This window comes from Colletotrichum truncatum (assembly GCF_014235925.2).
Source record: "Colletotrichum truncatum strain CMES1059 chromosome Unknown Contig_0001, whole genome shotgun sequence".
Classification (NCBI taxonomy): domain Eukaryota; kingdom Fungi; phylum Ascomycota; class Sordariomycetes; order Glomerellales; family Glomerellaceae; genus Colletotrichum; species Colletotrichum truncatum.
The window spans coordinates 3,245,101-3,267,300 of NW_027222398.1; the positions used below are offsets into that span (position 1 = coordinate 3,245,101).

General features: G+C 52.7%; 3 protein-coding genes across 3 annotated transcripts; 2 read left to right on the plus strand and 1 right to left on the minus strand.

Moving 5' to 3' along the window:
- Window positions 1–6,827: 6,827 nt before the first annotated feature.
- On the plus strand, window positions 6,828–7,880 carry CTRU02_200874 (uncharacterized protein; the record flags this gene model as incomplete). Its single annotated transcript, XM_036718889.1, has 1 exon — window positions 6,828–7,880. The coding sequence occupies one exon, from the start codon at window positions 6,828–6,830 to the stop codon at window positions 7,878–7,880; it is 1,053 nt and encodes a 350-aa protein (XP_036589889.1).
- Window positions 7,881–16,175: 8,295 nt separating this feature from the next.
- Window positions 16,176–16,298, minus strand: CTRU02_200875 (uncharacterized protein; the record flags this gene model as incomplete). Its single annotated transcript, XM_070203757.1, has 1 exon — window positions 16,176–16,298. The coding sequence occupies one exon, from the start codon at window positions 16,296–16,298 to the stop codon at window positions 16,176–16,178; it is 123 nt and encodes a 40-aa protein (XP_070062339.1).
- A 3,944-nt stretch (window positions 16,299–20,242) lies between these two features.
- On the plus strand, window positions 20,243–22,000 carry CTRU02_200876 (uncharacterized protein; the record flags this gene model as incomplete). The annotated part of the gene is made up of 1 exon (XM_036718890.2): window positions 20,243–22,000. The coding sequence occupies one exon, from the start codon at window positions 20,243–20,245 to the stop codon at window positions 21,998–22,000; it is 1,758 nt and encodes a 585-aa protein (XP_036589890.2).
- Between the last annotated feature and the right edge of the window lie 200 nt (window positions 22,001–22,200).

The window sequence follows — 22,200 nt, forward strand, 5'->3', positions numbered from 1 at the left end:
GTTGCAAAAAAGAGCAGGGAGGCTGATGGCAAAGCGGCGTGAATGGTCAAGGTAAACGCGCCCAGGAGAACTGACGTCGATTTTGGCCCGCTGGCAATGCCTGACACGAGGCCTGGATGGGGGCCCCGAGGTTGAATATGACACATCTGGAAATGCAGATTTCATGCATGTTATGGTATGCGTGATGGGCACCGTAGTTGGAGGCCTAAAAATGCAACGTCAATCGCTAAGGTAAGCACTGACGAAGTCACCATGTGCGAGCCTGATACGGAGCGGCAGTACTGCTGTCATGCCCCTTGGCACCGATGGGAACCGGAGCCTACGCGTGCCTGTTGTGGGATATCCAAATGTGGTGAAGAGAGATGCACCTTGCCTTGCATACGCCCTGATGTATGGTACGCATACGAGACGGATGGCGGGTGGCAATCAGGAACATACATCCGTATTGTCCAGTATAGTCTCAACCCCAGGCCGTGACCCCCTGCACGTCACCAGAAAAAAAAAAAACAGAAAAGGGGGGAACCTCTACACTGGGCCGCGCGTTGGTGTTGATAGGTGCGTTATACTGTGGTCAATCTTCGCGCATAGAGCGGGCGTACTAGTTAGTGTGTGTGCCCGATTCGTATTCCACACGATACGATCTATGGCCGGCACGAGAAGCCAGTGAGCTGAACAGACGAATGGTTGACGCAGTACACCTGAGAATGCGGTACGATGCAGGCTCTGTCAAGATTCAATTTCGGCAGCCAGCACTGCACATTAATGACTTGCATGACTTGGCTTGGTGTGATGTGCTGTTCCTATCGCGAAGGCTGAAAGGGCGGAAACGACACCAACAGCGGTGGCGATGGTGGGATTCGTAAGGGGGCGAGGACAAGAAGCAAGTTTTTTTGTTTGATTATTTTTGTCTTCTTTCCTCGCCCCCATTTTCTTCCTTGCTAGTCTCGTAAATGCTTCAATAAGATGATGGAGTGAGTAATCAATTGACGAGGGCCGGGAAAGAACCAAAGAAGAATGGAGACATGGGAAAATGACGACGAATAATGGAAAACCAACGGTTGGTCAATAGACCTGGTCGTCTGGTGGACGGTGTTCGTGGTGGTTCTAACACTATCAATGACAGTACTACGTTGGAACAGACCTTCAAGCGGCGGCCAGTCCGCGTCGGCTCCGGGACTCGGCGTCCCCTTTCGGAGATTTTGTGTCTCTGGTATCCCATTCCTCAGTTTTCGGCCCGTTGACGGAGACGCCGGCTTGAGAGTATACGCCAACCAGAATGCATTGTGCCGGTTGTCTCAGTCGACCGGAAATGTCGATCGTGTCTTTAGTTCGGCCAGAAAGCAGAAGGAAAAAAAAAAAAAAACCGCTTAGTTATGGCCGGGGAGCGATGATTTGCTACCATGCCATCGGTGACACTCTAGAATGAAGGATGCTTTGGGAAGCGATCGGCGAAAAAGAAGGGAGCAGCTTTGGGGCTGTGTCAACAACTTGTGGTTGGTGGGCAAGAGGAGTGAGCAGACCAGACAGATTAGGTGATTAGTCAACTACAGAGTAGGGCAACAGGACGACTCACAAGCCCGATAGGCGCAACGGCAGATGATGATCTCTTGCCAAAGACTAAATGCGGTCGGTGTTGTTACGTTGGAGGCTGAAAAGTGTAACACTCTAAAACACCAACAAACCAAGGCCATGGGCGACGCATTTGACACAGGGCGGCCCTGGAAGAGGCATGGAGGGGTGGGAGAGCCTGGTCATCTGAAGATTGAATGAATGATGTGACGGCCACGGACATAGAAATAGCCCGTGCATAAGGCCTCCAAGGGCCCTCCCTTCGCAAGTAGCTCCCTCCTAATACAGCAAAGACCGAAGAGAAAGAGGGTCTCAGGAGCAGTAGAAGACTTGGCTAGACTTCTGATTCCTTAGTACAAATACGGATACTGGGGTACAGTAACCATGGGGGCGTTCCTGCTATGGGCAATAACGCAGGTAAGTTGAAGTAGGCAGGAACATTCCTCAGTTCTTGGATGCAGGTCATCTGGGTCTTGGAAAACCGTATCCCCACAATAAAGTACCTCCCCACGGTGCCTTCCTTGCTTCCCACAGCCAACCTGCCAGGCTAGGTTGCTATTAACATACCTTGTAGAACTAGTACCGGTAGGCGGCACGCACATAGTACAGAGTAGTGCTACTGACGGATAGGATAGGGTAGACTTGGAGGAGGCCCAGGAGCCAAGAGCAATGGGTCAGTCACATGGCAGAGAAGCCGCCATTGACGTGCTAGAAGCTTGGGGCGCTGAAAATACAGCGGGTGATCGCCTGCAACTCCCTGAATGTCTGCTGGGTGGGGAGTGGGGCTTCGTCTGCCCGAGGTGATTGATTGGACTGGATCCTTCTTTCCATCTTGGCCCCTGGCACGCCCTGGCAAGATGTGTACCCCTCCCCAAGACCCCAAAACGGGTAGCCGCTCCTTGCTGCAATGGTGTGTGGCGGGTGCTTGTCAAAAATGGATAGGAAAAATAGGTACACGGGTGTGCCTTGTTGACAACTGGAAGGAGGGGTGCAGTGGCTGAGGAAGTTACTAGTAGAGCAGCCTATGATTGTAGGAAGGAATGAACTGACTTACAACGGGAAGGAAAGACGGAGTTTTACAGTCACGGGCATCCAAGTCGTCCACTAGTAGATACCAACCTACCGACCTACCTGCCTACCTGCCTACCTGCCCAGGCGAGGTACTATACGTGTGGTTCTTGCAAACAAGGTGAGTCTAGAGGGCGCAGAGCGTTGCGTTGTTTCCACCACAATCCAAATAAACGGCGAATGAGGTGCTTTTACCGCTTAGAGAGCAGCTGAAAAAAAAAAAATAGCCCTTGACGTGCATCATCAATTGAATCCAACCAACCAACCAGCCAACCCAGTCATTCAAGCCAGCCGAGCCTGGCCCCAAAATAATTCGTTGGATCATTTTCTTCTATCTCTGTGTGTGTGTGTGTGTGTGTGTGTGTGTGTGTGTGTGTGTGTGTGTGTGTGTGTGTGTGTGTGGTGTCTGTATGTCTGGCTGGCTGGCTGTCGTTCGTCTGTCTTCCCCCCCCCCCGCTCCCATACATCACCAATGCCTCACCCATCGCACTCCACACCATCTCCGGCATGGTCTGGTCTGTCATGCCTGGCTAATCGTGTTGGCCTATTCAGGACTGGTCTCGCCTTTTTACCTCAGCCTCTTTCTTAGCTCTCTGTCTCTCGCTCTCTCTTTCTCTTTCTCTCCGCTTTCGCCTCTGCCTCGCCTGTCTCTCCGCCGCCCACACACCTTGACGTTGTATTGCTTCCATTTGCCTCGCATTACTAAGAGTTCCAGCAAATACTCGTTAAGCATCTACAGATTGCCTTGTCTCCTTCGTTCAGAAGTACACGCCATCATCATTCAAATCTCTCTATTCGTCGATCAAGCAAGGGACGCCTCGCAAAGCAATATGGGACCAGCCCACATTTGACAACATGTCAGCAGTCGGCCCCATGTGCAGCTTTACGGATTCTACTCGATGGCTGGCGATCTCTTCTATCCTCCAACTTGCGTTCCGGCCGTCACGGAGCGTCTGCTCAGCTTCGGATCTATCCTCCAAAGTTTTGTGTCCGCTCATGACCGTCGTTACTCGAAATCCAAGCGCGCCTTGCCCCCGCCGTACGTGGATGGCCGAAGCCCGCATCCGCTCCATCACCATCTTGCATTACCTATTTTCTAGGCCCCGGTACTTGTTCATGCGCCATGTCATGCAGACTCGCGTCCAGGTGTGAGCCCTTTATCCATCACACCGTGCTTCGGCATACAGACTTTCGGCAACCCATTCGCCGTAACGACATGCCGTCGTGTCCCTTCATGGTGAAGACTCCCGGGCCGCGAGCCAGCTGAGCTCCGGTCTCCTCATGGTGCCTCGCTAACGTCGCTTGTCTGCATCATCATGATGGCTCATTGAGCGAGAAAGAGAGAGAGAAGCTGTCTTGGAGGGTGTACATCGATCGACACCACAGGGCTGGCTGACGAACCAATCGTTCGATGGAATGGGCCTAGAAGAGGAACAAGCTCGCAATTATGGCACCCGCGTCTGCGACACTAGACAGGGCAGGGATCCAGATGGCGTGGCTGTAGGGCTCACCTCAGCTGAACAGGTCCCCCGTTCCACTCGCCCACGCTAACTCGTTTGGCAACAAACTTCCCAGTTCCTAATGTCTTTCCTCGCTTGCTTTTGTTCGCGCTTGACGCTTGATGGGTCGGTCATCTGCGCTCCCAGCGTCCCGTCCCCATCGCTCGTCCAAAAACCCTCACTCACGGGCATCAGCCGAGCAAAACGACAACGAAAACAAGTCGCCGAGCCGCGACCGTGGGTTGGAGATTGCGTACCGTAAACTGAGGTGGGATAGGTCAGCAGTGTCCAAGTTACCCTCGCTGTTAGTTCTGCTAAAAGCGACCGACCATGCCGGCGTACGTGCTCGGCTCGGGAAACAAGGGCTTGGCTCCGTCATTGTGCGCTGAATATCAGCTTGCTCTATCAGCCCAATCAACATATCTGCCCGCCATAAATTCCCTTCGCCATGCTGCTACTTTCCGTTGAAGCTTGTGTACGGATAATGCTGTACCGATTTAGTGTGCCATGTACTCCGTACGACGAAGCCAGATTTGCGCCCATGTGGTGGATCTACCAAAGACTCCACGTTCGCCAGCTACACGACGGCACTAAGACCAAGACCGGGGGGCAGTCCAGCTGGTCTGGTCCTCTAGTTACATTTAGTTTTGTTATGGACACCCACGGACGGGGTCAATCGAATGAGGATCCTGCTGGGCTGAACGACAGGGATCTTGTCTGGACAATCCCCCTGGCGCCGTTTTGAGGAAAAAATCGACCCCCAAATGTCGCTCGTCTGAAGGAGCAACAGCCGCCAACAATGTAGCAACCAGGACAAAGAGTCCGAACTATGGTCAATTTCGAATTTGACAAGTATCAGCGGCTGCCTATCAAATCTGCGGTCAAGGCGTGGGAATCCTCTACACCGCCTTCGCTCGCTATCCATCTGGCGTCTCGTTCTCTGTCCCACTCAAGGAAGCTTGCCCTTATCAGAAGCGCGCCCGGGCAACATTGCCTTGCCATTTACCAGTTTTGGTGCTGACACAATCACCCCTCTAGCCCTGTCCCAAGTGAACCTGAGCGCGTGCGGCGTAGGGGAGGGGCCAACAAGTCTTTTGTCGCTACCCAACCCAAGACGCAAAGTCTATCGCTCTCCAACATACATGATGACCGCATCTTCAGAGTATCATGGTGTCCACCTCATCCAGGTCTCTCGTCCCCACCCTGCGCCTGTGGGCGCATCCATGGCCAGCCCATTCACGCCCGCTTCTGCAACACGGCTTGACGTCGAAGCGTCTCCAGCTTTTAAGACAACCAGTTGAAGCGTTTACCCGCACACCTCTGCATGCGCCGACCTGCGGCCAGAAAAGGGAAGGGGAAAAAATAAAAAGGAGAAATAAGCAAGCAACAAACAAGAAAACAACGAGGCAAGCATTGTCACCCATCGTGACTGAACTGGTGTACCTGAGTGTCCCAACTAGTGTCATTGGTCTGCGCCAGACCCTCGCTTACCCCAGAGAGAGGCTGACTGAGGATGAAGACGGCGCACTGAAAACGGGAACCCTGGGATGGCCGACTTTTGTTCCGCGCCTGCCAAGCCCCAGGATGCCGTCCGACGCCTCACCACACACCTCCCTTATGCTACACACCCTCCATGGCGTCGAACCCCTTCTCATTTTGATCTCATTATCTCATTCCTTCTTCCAGCCCATTCCCTGCCGAGCCAGATCTGGCGATGCGGTCTACTTACGAGTCGGTCTCCATCGTGCTTCGTCTCCCGCGACATGGCGCATCGACGTCGGGTCTATATATATGATACGGTATCCTTCCCATCTTGCCCGCAATCCTTCCACCCCACCTCCGCTCCGTTTACGTCTCCCAATCCTCAGCCCCGTCATTCGGTCCTCATTTATTTGCTGGATTGTGTCGTCGGGCAACAAAGGAATAATCTCGTCGTTGTTGTTGTTGTCGCTGACGGACAAAGCCATTGTCATCGGGAAGCCCTGCACAGACACCGAACCCCTTCGTTGTCTCATCCTTCACCCATTACGACCTGCATCTGCCAAGGGCGGAACCGGGCCTTCAACCCACCTCAAATTTTGAGCGTACCCTCTGCTTCATTGTAAGTTTGCCATCTTATACACACACTTATTGGGCGGTGTCGCTCGCGGTGACGCATGGAGCCATTGATATCTTTGCCCATGGGTTTCAGAGTCCGCGGCACACTGAGCCTCCCACCACCCTAGCGCGCGGCATCCACTCGAAATAGCAGCGTCAAGGACTTACACCCTTCATCAGTATAGATATCCGCAACTTTCTCTCTCTCACTCTCGCCCTCCCCCCTTGCCTTCTTTTTTCTTTCGTCCTCGTCATCCCTCGCCCCTCGGTCACTTGCGACCAAACCCACATAGCAATCGGTCCAACCCGGACCTTTCCTCGGCACCTTTTTCTACCCGACTTACGGCAGATGCGGTGGCCAAGGCCCACCATCCCAACCCCCTAGTCGCTTATGTCCAGCAGCGCCATTTCATTGCTCGCAAGCCACCGTTAGGTCTTGGCCTGGTCGCCAGACACAGGCATACCCCAGACGTGCCACCACACCGCATCCCAAGCTCACTGACGAAGGTACCTCTACCTTGGTGAAGGGTAGACTGGCCCCCATTACGGCCAACCAAACCTAATCACTTGCCGTAATCGATCCTTTAAGCAACCATGCCCGCCGTCACGCATGCTGAGTTGGCTATGGACGGGCCGTCGTCGACTACCCGTCTCTACCACCACTTTTCAGCTTTCCATATATGCACCGGTCTTACCATCTTGGCCCTCCTCGTTATCTTGTGTCTTGCAGCACATGGTGTTTCCCGGTCGAAGTCTGGTAACGAGGACATCAACACGATTGAACGGCACAGACAAACCCGTGACGGCCTAGACCAATTGGTCAATCAGCAACAGCTTCACCACTTGTTCATCCACGATAGGGCTTGGACGATGGATGAGAAGTCACGTGGAATAAGCAGCAATACCACAGCTGCGGAAGATCGATTCCATGGGATACCAGGCTCAAATGTTAACTTTGTGGCCGGGCATGAGAAAGAATCAGGCGATTACCAGCAGACCGAGAGTAGCGAACATTTGCCATCAAGGGGCAGCATGTTTGGTCCTGGGAGACTCTCAGACCTCACTTCGGCGAGGTTCATGTTGGCAAGACCACCACCTCCGCCACCACTGACCCCTCCAGAGCTGTCTCCGTCAGTCTTCACATATGATGACCGCAGAAGAAGCTTCCCTGGTGGTGTGTCCGAGCTTGACGCATCCTTCTTCGAACAGCCTAATCCGGACTACATGTCATCCACAGAGACAGCAACGACCACGGCAACTCAGAGCGTCCAGACTACTCGGTCATCGCCCACACCCCGGAGAAGGTCTTATACTAGAACACTGCCCATCGGTGTTCCAGCTTCAGCAGTAGGCCCCAATTTTGATGATGCTGGAGTCGCCTTCTCTCCATCTTCGTATCCGCCTACATCGCCATATCTGCCGGGCCCTCCCCCGATTCACGGAGAAATCCTCGAGGATGGCACATTGCGTGAGGTGAAGGTGCACGGCGAAATTATCTCCATGTTGGATGACAGCGGGTTTGGTTGGAAGCGTCACACAAGGGTGTATGGAGGCGGCGTCTGTCTCGCCTGCGAAGCATCTGGCAACGACGGTCACCACGGCGGCTTCTACGGCGAAAACGTTTTGCCCGAAGAAAAGCGGTATTAAGACAATATCAATTTTGTTGTTGGTATGAATGTTATATGGTGTAATAAGGACGTCTATACGAAGTGGTTGATTCTTTTTTTCTTCTTTCTCGGATGTAGAGCGATGATAGAAGGGCGGGAGGGGCTTCAGCATCAGGGCAGGACAAAATGGGCGGGCACACACAATTCTACTTGGGAGGGTCTCATTTCACAGCATTTCAGACGTCATGATATCTTATTTTCTTCCCTACGGTTCTCCTGTTTTTCCCACAACGAGGAGTTTGGCATATCCTTTTTTTTCCCCTCTCATCTCTCTTGTTTCTTGAGGTCTCTACTCGGGTGCTGAAGAAAGAGGCGTAATGTTGAGGGAAAAGGGGGGCGGGTGCATGTCGCGGTGGGAATTTTCATGTTTGGATCTTTCTTTCTTTCTTCTTTTCTTCATCTTCTCAATTCTCACGCATTATGACTCTATGATTATGATGATTTCGGTTTTTTTCCTTAGCCGGATCCAAGCTTATGCTGGGAGCTCAGGGTGTCCTTGATGATGGGGTGTATGTGTATTCTTCTAGGCGGCTCGGGTAGCCCGGTTGAGTGAAGTGTATGTGTGTGTATTTGAGTGTGTAAGTAAGTCTGAGTACGAATGATGCCTTTCTGGCGTTGGACAGAGGAAGCTCCGTCTGACGTGTGACAGACAGACTGCTCTGAACCGTTTCGTTCACATGTTGGCTTACATCAACTGGCTTGTGGTAAGTATTATGAATGGCGAGCTTGGTAGATACCGGCCACTTGATATCAATGCGTGTCCTCGTATGCCCGTTTCGAGGAGAGACTTTAAGGGTCATGTGGAGGGGATCAATAGGAGTCATCGGCGTCAGATAACTTGTGGCAGGATCCCGGAATAATGCCAGAGAGGAGGAGGAGGAATACAATCTGTGAGCATCAAGCATCATCATCATCATCATCATCATGACCGATGGTCACAGCCTCATTGCAGGCCCACACTCGCATCCAGCTCCGCGTACCTGCTTACCATGCTACCTCATCATCAGATAGGCATTTGCCGGGGACACGTGCCCGAGATCCTAGCTCACAGGCGACTAATTAGATAGATAGTTTCCATGAAGCTGACTCCCCCTTTTTGTTTCCGCAATCGGAACTTTCGGGGATCCTGCTCACCAATGTGACCACGTCTGTCTTCCCCGGTCTGGAAATCCTCACCAGGCAGAAGAGAAAGACGTGTGTCATCATCGCGTCCTTCATGATCACGGGTGACCTGACATGTTCTCGGTAGCCATGGATGGGATGCGAGAAGCGAAAAAGAAAGGTGGGTAAAAGAAAAAAACGGAGAAAATAAAAAATATAGGTTGGAGTATATTGACAAATTCGGGATCCTCTTCCCGCGTGAGGTGTTGAAAGGGTGAATCAGTTGCGAGAACAACACCGAGAAGGCTGCCCTTCCCGCACGCGTTCGGTCCGCATGACGGAGTCTTCTCCCGCCGACTGGCCGCATGAGGATACTTACTGATGGAGGATGTAGCTGAGAAAGAGAGAGAGAGAGAGAATAAAAAGGGCCGGGAAGAGGAGGGGGCGTCAAGTTCGTTTGGATTTTCGGAGAAAGGGGGGGGGGGGGGGGGGAGGGTGTGTATGTGGTGGGGGTGGCTGGCTGAGTGAGTGAGTGAGTGAGTGAGTGAGTGAGTGAGTGAGTGAGCGCAATGGCTATTTTGCGACCTCTTTTTCCTATTTCATTGCAATTTTGGCGGCGTGAAGACCACCCCTCCTTCGGAGAACAGACAGAAAATAGAGAGCTCCTCCGCGCCGTAATGCCGCAGTTTGTACCTGGACTTGTTGTGTTGTGTTTTTTTTTTTCTGTTGCCAACTCTAAAACCCCGGAACCCCTGTTCGTGATGTGGCCGTTTACCCCCTCCCCCTCCGATCTCACGTCATACTCGGGACATTCTAGAAAATCACACCCCCTCCGCCCAGACAAGCCAAAACGTAGCTGCGAGTGGGGAGACGAAAGGGAGCTTCGTTTGTTGTTCAAAGTAGGTGCTCAGCCTGCTGCTCAACCTCCCCTTTCCCATCCCCCCAAAGGAATACTGGGTGTAGTAGCATGGAGGAATGATCTTCTCTCTCTCTGCTTGCTGTATTCGCCTCGGGCGAGCACCTCGTTTAGACTATTACGGGATGTACGGTCGTTGGGGGTGTGTCACGACGGGCAGGAGCCATGTTTACTGATTGACGAAGGAATTACTGAGCGGATATGTTGGCGTGGCTCTGCCGCCGCGGATCGAAAGATGCTCATTAGATCATGCTCCTTGCGCGACCCAAGACTTGGAGCGGAGGTAGACTTCATCTCCCTCTTCAAGGTTGTGTGTGGCTTCCGCCGTCTTTGGAATTAATCTATCCTCTTTCTGCTTATCCCTTTCCAGACGATGGACTGCCGTGTAACATTTTATGCGATCATTCTGAGCCGTCCTGGTGGTGATGGTGGTGGTGTGTAGGATCATGATCAGCGAACCCGTTGTGGGTTGTCTGGAGATGGGAACGGGTTGATAGGGATAATTAAAACGAGAAGCTGCGAGTAAAGAAGAGGAGGAGGGGTGTGTGTGTGTGTGTGTGGGCTCCAGGAGCTGTCTGTATCGGTTTGGTGGCCGCTGTCGATCTCCAGACCACGTTTGGCATCTGCGTGTTTGACAAGCATCGGGTTTCTCGAAATGACGGGAGCCGAAAAGGAGTAGGAGTGAAACGGACGGAGACTCAGGTCGTGAGGAAGGGGATCGAGCTGCATGCTCGAGGCGGAGACGGAGATTCTAATGTGTAGGATCGTTCGTGGGTGGTTGCGCACGTCAGCTGCCTTGCCGCTTACACCCCCCTCCCCTCCTCTGATTACTCTCTCTCTTTCCGGCAAGACTTCTGGTTTGCTGTCTGTTGTTGTGGGATCGTTAATGGTAAAGGAGGGGGCTCTTAGTGAGATTGCCGCGGACTGAGCAACTGGGTGCGTGACCGCGCTTGTGGAGGTCGATGAGGGAGGTTGGTTGTTATCTGCACAGAAGAACGCCTACGCGTCGTTGCGAAACTTCGATATGAAGAGGGGGAAAACGCGAGGATTCGGGACCCTGAGGACGAAGGAGAGCCGCAGGATCCCGTTTACTTCCTACGTTATCTAGGCATGTCATTGGCTTGCTTTACGAATGACCGCCAGGCGCAATATACGTGATTGGTCGGATGAGGGCGTCGGTAGAGGCAAAGCTAAGCGGCTGAGTGTGCGGCGGAAGACCGGAATGCTCTCTTGGGAGGTTTCTCAGCCCTACGACATGGCCAGGCTGGGCATGCGAGAATCACTCCAGATAGGCTTAGCGGGAGGGGGTTGCTCGTTGATGTGAGCCTTGGCAAGGCGGTTTGTCATGACGGGCGAAACTGAACAAGATCGACCTGTTTCCATCATCAGCCCCAGTGAAAAAAGGCTTGTATTGTAAACACGGAGGCCCATTTCGAGATCGGCAGGATTGAGTAAATCTGAACTCTGCGCCACGCGCGCATCAGGATTTTTGGTTACGCCCAGCGGATGAGACGGTGATATCATCACTTTCCCATGATGCTGGTGTGCAACGTATGCAGAACCATTGACACTTCGCCCAGTCAAATATGTAAAACCTGCCCGAGGAATTCGTATCGGCGTACACTCCAGTCGGGCGTATGTGTTCTCGTCCAAGAAGCCGACAAGACTCCTGAGTATGTCTACCTTGTGACAAGTCTTGGTGTCGATATATGCATCAAAGTTCTCATGAGCATGCTCAATCTCTTCCAAATCCCACTGCTGTCACTGCCACATAGTTGGGGGCTTGACGGCAAGGCATTCGAGACGCCTGTTTGGCTCTTGGCGACGGTCTTCGGCCTGCTTTTTACATCAATGCAATTAACATTTGTTGCCCAACCCGAAAGCTGCAAACAGTGACCAGATCCATTGGTTTCTTGATACCCAAACTTGGATATTTTTCGAATGTATAAGGGAAATCACATACTTCTCTAACATATGAGTCGTCGGCGTGATCGCCGCATGCGTTGGCAGACGCCAGTGGAGTGACTTTGAGATGCCTAGCATTGAATGATAACGGCGGTTTGCCGGGCTTCAAAGAAGCAACTGGAAAACCATGCTGTGTCTGGTGAGTCTGTATAGAGGCCAGGCTTACAAAGTTATGTATAATCTGCCGAATCAGAGCAACAAAGCTTTGAATTCAGCTACCTTCACATACAGCCGAAGTTGTAATCAGTCATCCATAGGCATATGTTGATGTCTACAGTTGGCAGGGCAGGAACACCTTTATCATCATCTTTTTGGACCAAGCTAATGATGCTGATAGTCTTGTCACCGCTAGCATCATCTACTACGATATGTGTAGATCAGGAGCTGGTTCGGAAACAATTGAACACAACTGTCTTGCACGCATGATGAACCTTTTGTTGGAACCGCAAGGCACAGTTGGTGAAGATGCTGGTGACCTCCATCACATAAACTGCATATCAAATACACGAAAGACCTTCAGAGAAGGTGTCGGTTGGTGTTTTTCCTTCTTTCCAGTCGACCTCTTAGATTCAACTTGGATCAGGCTCATACCAGAAGCCAGAAAAGCTCCCTAACAGACGACCGAGTGCAGTATACGCGAAGTAGATCCTCAAAGCCTGCCTGAAGTGGTCTGTGGTATATTTTGTGTCGGCTTGTGTTGCTTTGTTATTGTTAGCATTGTCAATTGCTTTATCTATCGACAAGTGTTGATGATGATCCAGTCGGACAACTATCCTATCGAGTGCCAGTTAAGCAACAAATGCAACCCAACCCACTTCAAATGCAGAGTTCCTAGATACCCAGAAACATGATATTAACATTCGACTAGAGTTACGCTGTCTTACATGGTTGGATAGTATCACAAAAGCCATGTACCTGCTAGCAGTTGGCACTTGATGGATGATTACGATAACAGACGATGCTCCTGAGAGATGAGCTAGAAAATAGTGTCGCATACGAGGCATCCCATAGCTTCTGATACGGAAGTTGGCCGGGCAGCGCTTCAATCACCCGCTAGTCGAAGAGGCAGCCACAGAAGACTGCTCATTCTTGCATGCAATATCTCGCTCTATCGTAACGAAGCACCGCCAGCCATAGACATGATGTTAACCTCTCCAAGTAGCCTCGCCATATATGTAGCGCTTTTAGAGCTACTAAGGAGCAGGACAGAGAAGAATCAGCAAGGCCAACAGGTTCAGGGCGGTGGTATCTCCCATATAGTCAGTCATAAAAGCCTATTGGCTTTGAAGACATTTGACACTGAACCGGGTCGCAAGGGCAACTCTTCGTTTTGACACATGATGCGCAGCACGTCATTACCATTCTTACCCTTTTGCGCTCGCAGGTTGAAAACCATGGTATCAAAGACACAAAGACATGATCGTCTTGTTGTAGATACTTTGATGGCGTCACATAATTCAACGGGGAAAGTGGCGTCGACACTACTTTCACTGCCAAGGCGGCGGTCGTGAGACTTTGGCCCTGCCGCGCTTATGTTCATGGAATAAACTACTTGGAGTTACTAGGGGTTGAGATCTGTGGCCAACGCATTGTTGTTTGATGCATTGTGATGCACTTGCAGCAGCCATTGCGCGCTTGTTAACGCCCGGATCCTAGTAGCTTCTTGCTTGGTTTCCTAGAAGCTGCAACAGCTTTGGCTAAAAGGACGGCGCTTGTGCCGATCCGCAAGACCTTAACTGAGATTCGCGGGAAGACGTTTGACTGGACTGCCCATGTTAAAGTCAGCCCTGTTGAGACGAACCGCCAACCAGCACGGTGCCAGCTGGATTGCTCAATGCCAGAAGAAGAATCGAGATCAAGCGCCAGCGGTTAAGGGCCCGGACAGTTGGGTCCAACGATCGAATAGCGAATGCAGAAGGAATGGGAATTTAAGAGACTGGAGCCACGTTGGCGATCTTTACGACCGTCGACCAATTCTGATAGGATGCAAAGCTGCGAAACAGGTTGCCGTGTGGCGTGGCCGCAGGTTAGGCGCTGAGACTGCAGGACAAATGATTACTGATTGATACAGGTTGCAGAATGCGAGCAGTAAAGCTGAGAGAGGGTCTAGTGGCCCATTTGGTTCCGACCCTAGTCCATCCCTCCCGAGTCTCCCCCGCAAGGATGGGCTTCGCCCAGCATAGACCGTTTCACAAGCGGGTCCCCTGCAATTCGCAAGTCGATCTGTGGAGTCCTCCGAGTCACCGTTGGAAAAGACACAAACGAATTGATGCGAAGTAAAGGATTTAATTCCGTTGGATGGAGCACAAGGCAGATTGGCTGCAAACGGGAACAAGAGGGGAAAGCTATTGACGATGGTGATGCGAATCATGTTGGCTGTGCTGGCCGGCCACATGAGGCCCTCCTCTTCCAGCTTTGCCATGAACGGAGCTGGGAGGTATTTACTTGGCATCGCCTGTCGATATGTCGAAAAGCTTTCGGCAGCCAATAACCTCCGAAAAGCATGGACACTCGTGGGCCACAGCTGTCGCGTACTGATGGATTTCCTCGCTTGTTACAAAGCCGGGGGCTGCTATCGTGTTGGGGCTGCTGTCAACAACGTGGAAGAGAATTGAGGGTTAAATGAGGGTTTGGGATTGACTGGCTGTGGTGCCTTTCAACTCGCGCGGGAGGAGCCACAAATTCTTTCGTTGCGCAATTTGAATCTGACAAGACGCGTCTGCGGTGTCGCGAGGCCCGTATTTCTCCCATGCAATTTAACTCGGGGCGCGACAGAGGGGCTATAGCCGCGAAATGCCTCCTGCTACTACTACTATTGTATGCGTAGTTGGAGGCCGTCGTTCCGCATCCGCATTCGAGTTGTATGCTTATTGATCTGCAGCATGTACTCCATCAAAGCCCACTTTGGCGTTGTTGGTCTTTCCCACTTCTCTTTGCCTTCGCTCAAAGAAGGCCACCTGTCAGTGTCGGTAGGCGAGTCACTGGCAGTCAGGCGCAACAAAAGCCAGACGAAAAAAGTTGGAGAGTCTGAAGTTTGACGTCGGGGCAATTGGGACGAAAATGCCCTCAAGGCAGGCCACCCATCGGCTGCTTCCTAGCTGACAGTCACAGCCTCTTTGTGGATGTGTCCCCGTCGGGACCCGTTCAGAATGTCACCCCGTGTTACTTTTCAGGAGGTTAGATGCCCACATCCTGGCGGACGCACAGAACTGATAACACCGTTGGGATCTTTAGACCTTGGAGGGCTCTCTGGCGGGTTTGTCTCAGGTTCCTTGCCCCTTGCCGGCGACCCTGCAAGGCGTGGTCTCCCCTGGCAGACATGGCCAAAAGCGGCACAGGCAAAAGAAGGCGGTGCGAGAGAGGAAAAAAGAAAAAAAGTCTCCGTAGAAGATCCTGGGGGCGCCGGGGACGCAGGTTCGTATCCATCGAGTTCATGTACCCATGTATTCCATCGTCGCCATTGTCCGTCTCTTTGTCCGTTGTCGTAGCCTTGGTCCGGGCGGGACGCGGAGGGTGAGTGCTCAAAACGGCATTCGGGCTTAGTTGGTGTGCGAACTCGTTCCGCATTGAGTGAGTGATTAGGTCGCACACCAATCCCACTCTCAGGCGGTAGCTGAGCTGAGTAGCCGTCCGTATGTCAGGGACGCATACTTTGTAGGGGAACTTCAGGTTGATTGAGTACTTGGACGCCGAAGCTTCCTGTGCAGTTTGAACTGGTCAGAGGCTCTCGTGCGGAATGACGAGTGCAATGTGGGAAGTGGGAGAAACTTGTGTCACCACGGCTGCTAGTGGCGAGTGCTATTCTAAGTAGCGAGGGGTAGCGTGGTTGCGAGGAACCTCGGTGTGTGGAGGTTTAGCAGCCTATGAGAGGGCAAGGGCTGGCCGATGACAAGTACTGCACTATCAGGTAAAGTGAAACAAGCTCTTGAGCTTTCTAGATAGGAAACAGGCTGGCATGTGCTGTGTTGGGGAGATGCTGGAAGCAGGGCGCAACAACAGGCGATGTCGCTTGCTCCGAGCATCCCACCCACAGGCAGGTCCCAGACAACGAAAAGGTGGGCAGTATCGAACTTTATGCCGCCTCGTTTTACGGAAACGAGTTGGGCGACCGGGAGAAGGTATGGAGGGGCCCAGGAGCAGGGGAAAAAATGACAGATGGGCAGACAGATTGCATTGCATTGTGTCTTTGTGAAGAAATGATGAACTACCGTTGGAAGCCTTGGCGGGAGAAATGCAGCACCATGGAAAGTATCGTGTGGCGTACGGGAGAACCCCTGAAGGAGGCCAAAGCCCTTAACCGAAGAAGTCAAAGCTTTGCCATGGAGATTGTAGTGCCGAAGCCGCCTTGTCGGTGAGAGCTGTCGTCCAGTGTAGCCCTTTGGGGGCGCTCGTCTGGAATCGTGATAAAGCACTCATTGTTTTCAAGCCGCGGGCTTACTGCGGACAAGACGAGTCGAGCCATGCGAGCCACCCCAGCCATGAGCGGCCATGTCAAATGATATCTGGCATGACAGGCTCTTTCTATCCAGGACCGACTGGTGGACTGGATCAAATACCGTGCGTGCCCCCCGATCGGGTGTCGTTACCGCAGCGGTTGACCATGGCTCGCATCATCGGCAGCACCCCAGGACCCCAGATTCTGGTTCTATTACAGTGGTAAAAGGGAGGCCTTGGCAAGGTTTGACTGAACGATGATACTGTTGCTGATTGATGAGCTGCCGGCCTGATGACGCTAAAATGCTCAAGTAGGCGTACTGGAGGGCACGAACATTTGAAAGGGGCCGAGAGGGGCCTCTTCCTCAAGCGCGTCGTTGTCTGTGGTTTAGGTGGGCAGGCGTGGGTGGGTGTCGTGTGGGTGATTTCCGTGTTGATCAACACAGAAATAGAACGGGTTTAGTGGATGTATGGACGGATGGACGGACAGGTGCATTGGGTCGTGGTCTTCATGCTCTGGCAAAAGTGTTCCATATTGTCGGTATCGTAAATTTGGCCATAAGAAGTAATGGAAGCATGTTCGATGTTGCTGCGAGAGGGTCATAGCGAGAACGAGAGAATGGCAGGCCAAGAGACGGTAATGTGATGGGTAGAGGGCGAGCCAGGAGCAGCGATCCAGGCTCTTGCTAGAGTTCAACCCCTGAAAACGGCCATACGTGCTGTACTTCAGGGCAAGGTGTAGACGGTACCGGCATTCTGCGAGGCACATACGCATTATTTTGATTAGCGTTTTTTTTTCTGGGTTCTTCATGGCGAAGTCATTTCGAGACTGTTGTCGACCCCGTTAGGGAGTGAGGGGGACATGTATGTGCTTGGTCGTGCTGTCCACTGCCTTCTACCGATACATACATGATGTTCGAGAACATGGTATCTAGATCAGAAGCCCCTCGTTCGGGGGGCGCCAGCGCGGATTGCCATGAGGTGGTATGGAATGCAGAGGCGGTTGTGGTTATGTCTTGGGTTCTTGGACGTATCTGTGTGAGGCGAGATCGTGTTAGCTTCCTTTGACGTATGGAGTAGTGGCATTGCACTTGCACTGATGCAGAAGCAGTGCACACAGGCACAGCACACAGGCGGCGCATTAGTAGCAGCAGATTTGAGGGTAGTGCGGTGTGGGTAGTCAGTTACAGCTTGGGTGTTCAGGTGATGGGCGGATGAGGAGGAGAGACACAGAGAAAGTGTGTATGGGTGAGACGCAGGAGAAGGGTACGAAGGTACGTAGCGATTAGAAAGAGGTACATGGCGCTACCTACATACATTGGAAGGAGAGAATTTGCCTTCCTCCTCGAGTCACGTCTAAGTGCCCCACGTTGATTGGTCGATGGTACTCCAAGCAATCACACTGACTAGCTGCATTAAGGATCAGTAGTGCGAACTTGGGCATTGATTGATGAGCAACACCACTAAAGCATCAGGAGTCACAGCTGGGGTTGACCAGTCAGGAGCTAGCTTTGCACCTCCTGAGTTGCTCATTTCTCCGTCAGGAAGCACACGAGAGTTACTCCCTCATCTGGTACGTGAGGCCTTGGCAACTTCTGTCTTTTCTTCTTTCCGCTCCCTACTACTAGAGCACACAAACTTTTGTAAGGAGAGAGGACAACGATGATGAGTGTTTTACATGGTCGAGGGCAGGAGACTGGGGAGGGGAGCGGGGGAACAATGAACAGTAGGGAACTACATTACTACCATAGCATTAGCAGGTGAGCTTTTTGGGACGAGATCGCTGGTGACCGTCATCCGCTCATCCCTGAAATACCTCCCGTGGAACCATACTCCATGATTGGTTACAGGTGGGCCAATTCGTCGCCGCAAATGCCGGGCTACTGGGCTTATCTCTTTTTTGCCTTTTCAACTTTGATTTTTATTTGATTTTATTTCTGAATTTTGATTGAATTTTTGCATTTCCAGGTTTCGGCAGGTGCCCTCATGCCCATCTGCGCGGGCAAAGTGGGCTCCTAAAGTGGGCTCTTGTCGCTCTTACCAACGTACCAGAACCCATGTTTCTCTCTCTCTCCGCCCGTTCATTCTGTCTTCACCAAATATGGGTACGTTCTTTTTTTTTTTTGGCGGTGCTACTGTTGCTAGTGCAGGGCACACTGGAAAGACGTAGGTACAGGGGTACATCTGATGGTGCCAGAGTGGGTCTCTTTGGAGGACCCCTGGTTTGCCAGCTCTCTTTTTCTCTCCTCACTCTCCTATTGGCTTAGCTTGTCGCCTCTGGCTCGATGACCACTGGTCAGGCTCGCTTCGGGTTGGCAAGTTGGGTGCACCTGGCAGGTCCTGGGCCCTGTCTGGCCCTTCTGGCCTGTCCGGTCTCCACTTCTCTTTGGGACTCTTCTCACCTGGGATGGTGGTGCCTGTCCTTTCCTGGTCCTGGTCCCTTCTTCCTTCCTTACCACCCCCCTGGTCTGCCCTGGCTGTCCTGGCTCCTGCGTGAGTGCTTGCTGCCACCCGCCCGCACTTACCCTCCACCATCACACACACCCGCCTGTTGTTGCTCCTGTTTCCTGCTTCTGGCTTGCTTGTCTGGGCTGCACCTGCACTCTTTGCTCCTGGCGCCCAGCGCCCCTTCCCGACCATCCATCTTTCGTCCACTCACTCCATCTCCATATCTGTCGTCCACTCGCTGCTTGCCCCCCTCTCCTGCTTCTTCTTTTGCTCTTTCCTTTCTTTAGCACACACCGCCCTTCTTTTTTCTTCCCTCCTTCCAACCATTTCTCCCCCTCCTCTTTCCTCCCCGCCGCTCTGGTCTGCGATTTGTTCGTCATAGTCGTCTTTTTAGAAGGGAAAAAAATCCAAGGAAAAAAAAAAAGAAAAGCAAAAAGATTTCACCATCTCGCATTCTCTTGAGATCCGTCTCGCATCGTTTTTTCAAATCCAGCAAAAAATTCTTTTGGGGTTCTGGAAAGCTTCGCTCACAAACAATCACCTTGACCGCACTACTTTCGCAAACAAACCCAACAACACCACAAACCGTCCGAAAGGGCCATTCACCAGCAGCATCTGCACCTCCATCGCAAATCCAACAAAACAACCTTTTAATCGACTGTACTCTACTTCGTTTTTCATCCGGCTTCATTTTATTTTTTCTCCATACTACAGAAAAGACTTTCGTAATCTTCACACTCACACTCGCGCTCCACCGGAAGCAAGCTTAGAGCTGCCAAGCACCTTCTTTTCCACTCCAAGAAGTCGCTCTATTTTTCTTGTGTGGCAATCATCTGACGGCTCCCGCCTCTGCTCCGCCTGACTTCGTTCTCGATATCGACTCCCAGGTCTGCGCCTTCGACTTCGACTCATCAAAGAAACGCTTCTTTGTGGTCCGGCCTTCCCTTGACCACCACCGCTTCCGTTGCCAAGTATTCAAGTCGATACTCTCAGCGCCGTTTACTCTTTCCATCGACAGCAGTTGTCGCCCACTCTTTCATCACTACAATCATTTTTCCCCCTGCCCTCGACGCTCGATACGCGACTATCTAATTCCGAACACACTCAGCACGTCACCGTAAATCCATCCAGAATCCCACCGGTTTTTGGATTCTGATTTTTTTTGGGCCACACACCATCTCCGCCGATTTCCATTTGCTGCCCCTTCCTAGACGAGCTTCGGACTCCGCCTTGGATCGGTCGGATACATCACTGTGAACACTTCCGCACAACTTGAGTACCGTAATTATCTCTCGACGCCCAGCGCTGCGCATTCCACCTACTATCCTTCTTGTAATTCGACCCGGTTGCCCCAGCCGTTTGCAAGGCCACCATACATTCTTTCACACCATTTCGAGTTTGAGAACTCGTTTATATCCGGCACCTCCGGCACTTCCGCCCGCTCACTTCCGCGCTCGACGCAGATATCCATCTGAGCAATGGACGCAGGCGGTCTCGCTCAAATGAACAACAACTTCTCTCAGGCCAACGGCCTGGCAATGCCCAGCGGCGGTCTGGCTTCGCGTCGTGGAGGCCCCATCAAGCCTCTTTCCCTGTCGAACGCCACCCCTGCCAGCAACGTTGCCGACAACGGTGCTCCCACCCCTCGCACCAGTAGATCTCACCTGCTTGCGGGTCTCAGGACCGCTCCCAAGTCCTCGACTGCCACCAACTTCCCCGCTGGTGCCAACAACGTCGCCTCTCCTACCGCTCAGTCCTTCGCTAGGAATGCGGCCCCCAACATGTATGCTCAAACTCAGAACAATGTCTACAATGGACCTAAGACTGCCCTTCCCCGGTACGGACAGCAGCAGCAGCAAGCCCAGCAGGCTCAGCAACAGGCTCAGCAGCAGGCCCAACAGCAGCTGCAGCAGCAACAATTTCAACAGCAACAGGCCCAGCAGCAGCAGCAAGCCTACATGAACCAGCAGCAATACACGACTGAGCAGGTTCTTGCCCCTCCTGAGATCGTCATTGACGACCAAGACCAGATGGACCCCAACCTGTACGCCCAGCTTGTTGCTACCAACATGTATCTTGCTCAGCAGCAGCAGCGCCTCCAGCAACAGCTTCTCAGCGTTCAGGCCGCTGCCCAGCAGTTCCAGGGTCTTAACCTACAGGGTGCTCAGCAGCAGATCCAGCAGCAGCAGCTCGCCATGTACCAGCAGCAGCAGCAGCTTCAAAGCCTCCAGCAGTCCATGTTGGGTGGCATGGCCCAGCAGCAGCAGCAGCAGCAGATCTACACATACTACGACCCCGTCACTCGTCAGCAGGGCTACTATATCGACCAGGGCCAGAACGATCAGCAGGCCCAGCTGGCTCAGCTCTACGCTGCTCTGCAGCAACAACAGATGCAGCAGCAGCAAGCCCCTCGTGTCCAGGTTTCGCCTCCTCCCGAGACCCATGCTACCCCGTTCCGCACTGCGACTCCTCCCAAGCGCTATGAATCTCCGACCGAGGTCACCCCTCTCCCCCCTCCTTCGGCAAACGCTTTCCGTCGTGGCCATAAGAAGGTCATGTCTCTTGCCCTGAACGCTAACAATCAGACCGCCGCGCTCTCTCCTCTGGAACCGCCCAAGTCTGCTGGTCCCAAGACGGCCTCCTTCCCTCTTACCCCTCTGTCTGGAGGCTACGGACCCGGTCAGGGACGTGCAGGCGAACACCCTGTTCGCCAGCCTCGTGGACCTCCGTCTATTGAGGAGCTCAAGGCCAAACCCACTGCTAAGCATGAGGGAAGCAAAAATTTTGCCACCCGAACCCGTCGTTCCGCCGTCCACAACCTGGTCCGCGCCGGGCGTGAGCGCAGAAAGGGAACCGGTAGTTCCAGCGGAAGCATGAGCCCTGTTTCGGAGAGCGCCGAGGAGGATTCGAGCACTCCCATCACCGACAACGAGTCTGACTCTGGCCATAGTGGATCCGGAAGCCTGGCAGGAGATGTTGACTGCTCTCTGCCCAGCTCAAGAACCTCTACCAACGGCAGCTGGGGTGCTATCGGCTCCGACCGTCCAAGCTCCCGCCAGAGAGCTCGCAAGAGCCTGGACAGCGTTAGCAGCGCCGAGAGCGGCGAGAACAGCTTCGCCAATGTCTTCAAGAACTCGGCTCAGCGTGTTGGTGTTGAAGTGACGGACGGACAGCGCAAGGCGCCTATGCTGGTCTTGACCAGCGCCGAAAAGAGAAAGAGCGGCATTTTGGCGTAGACTTGTTGGTATCTGGACGTTACGACGACTACGCGCCACACTTGTGTCTTTCCTTTTGACGACTTGCACAAGGGACGGGTTGATCCTTAAACCCTTGTATTGCAAGATTGAACGATGGGTTGGACGATTAGGCGCGTTTTCTCATGAATCATATGTTGTTCTATTCAAAGGGGTTCGGCGGCTCTTTCATTCCAGCATTC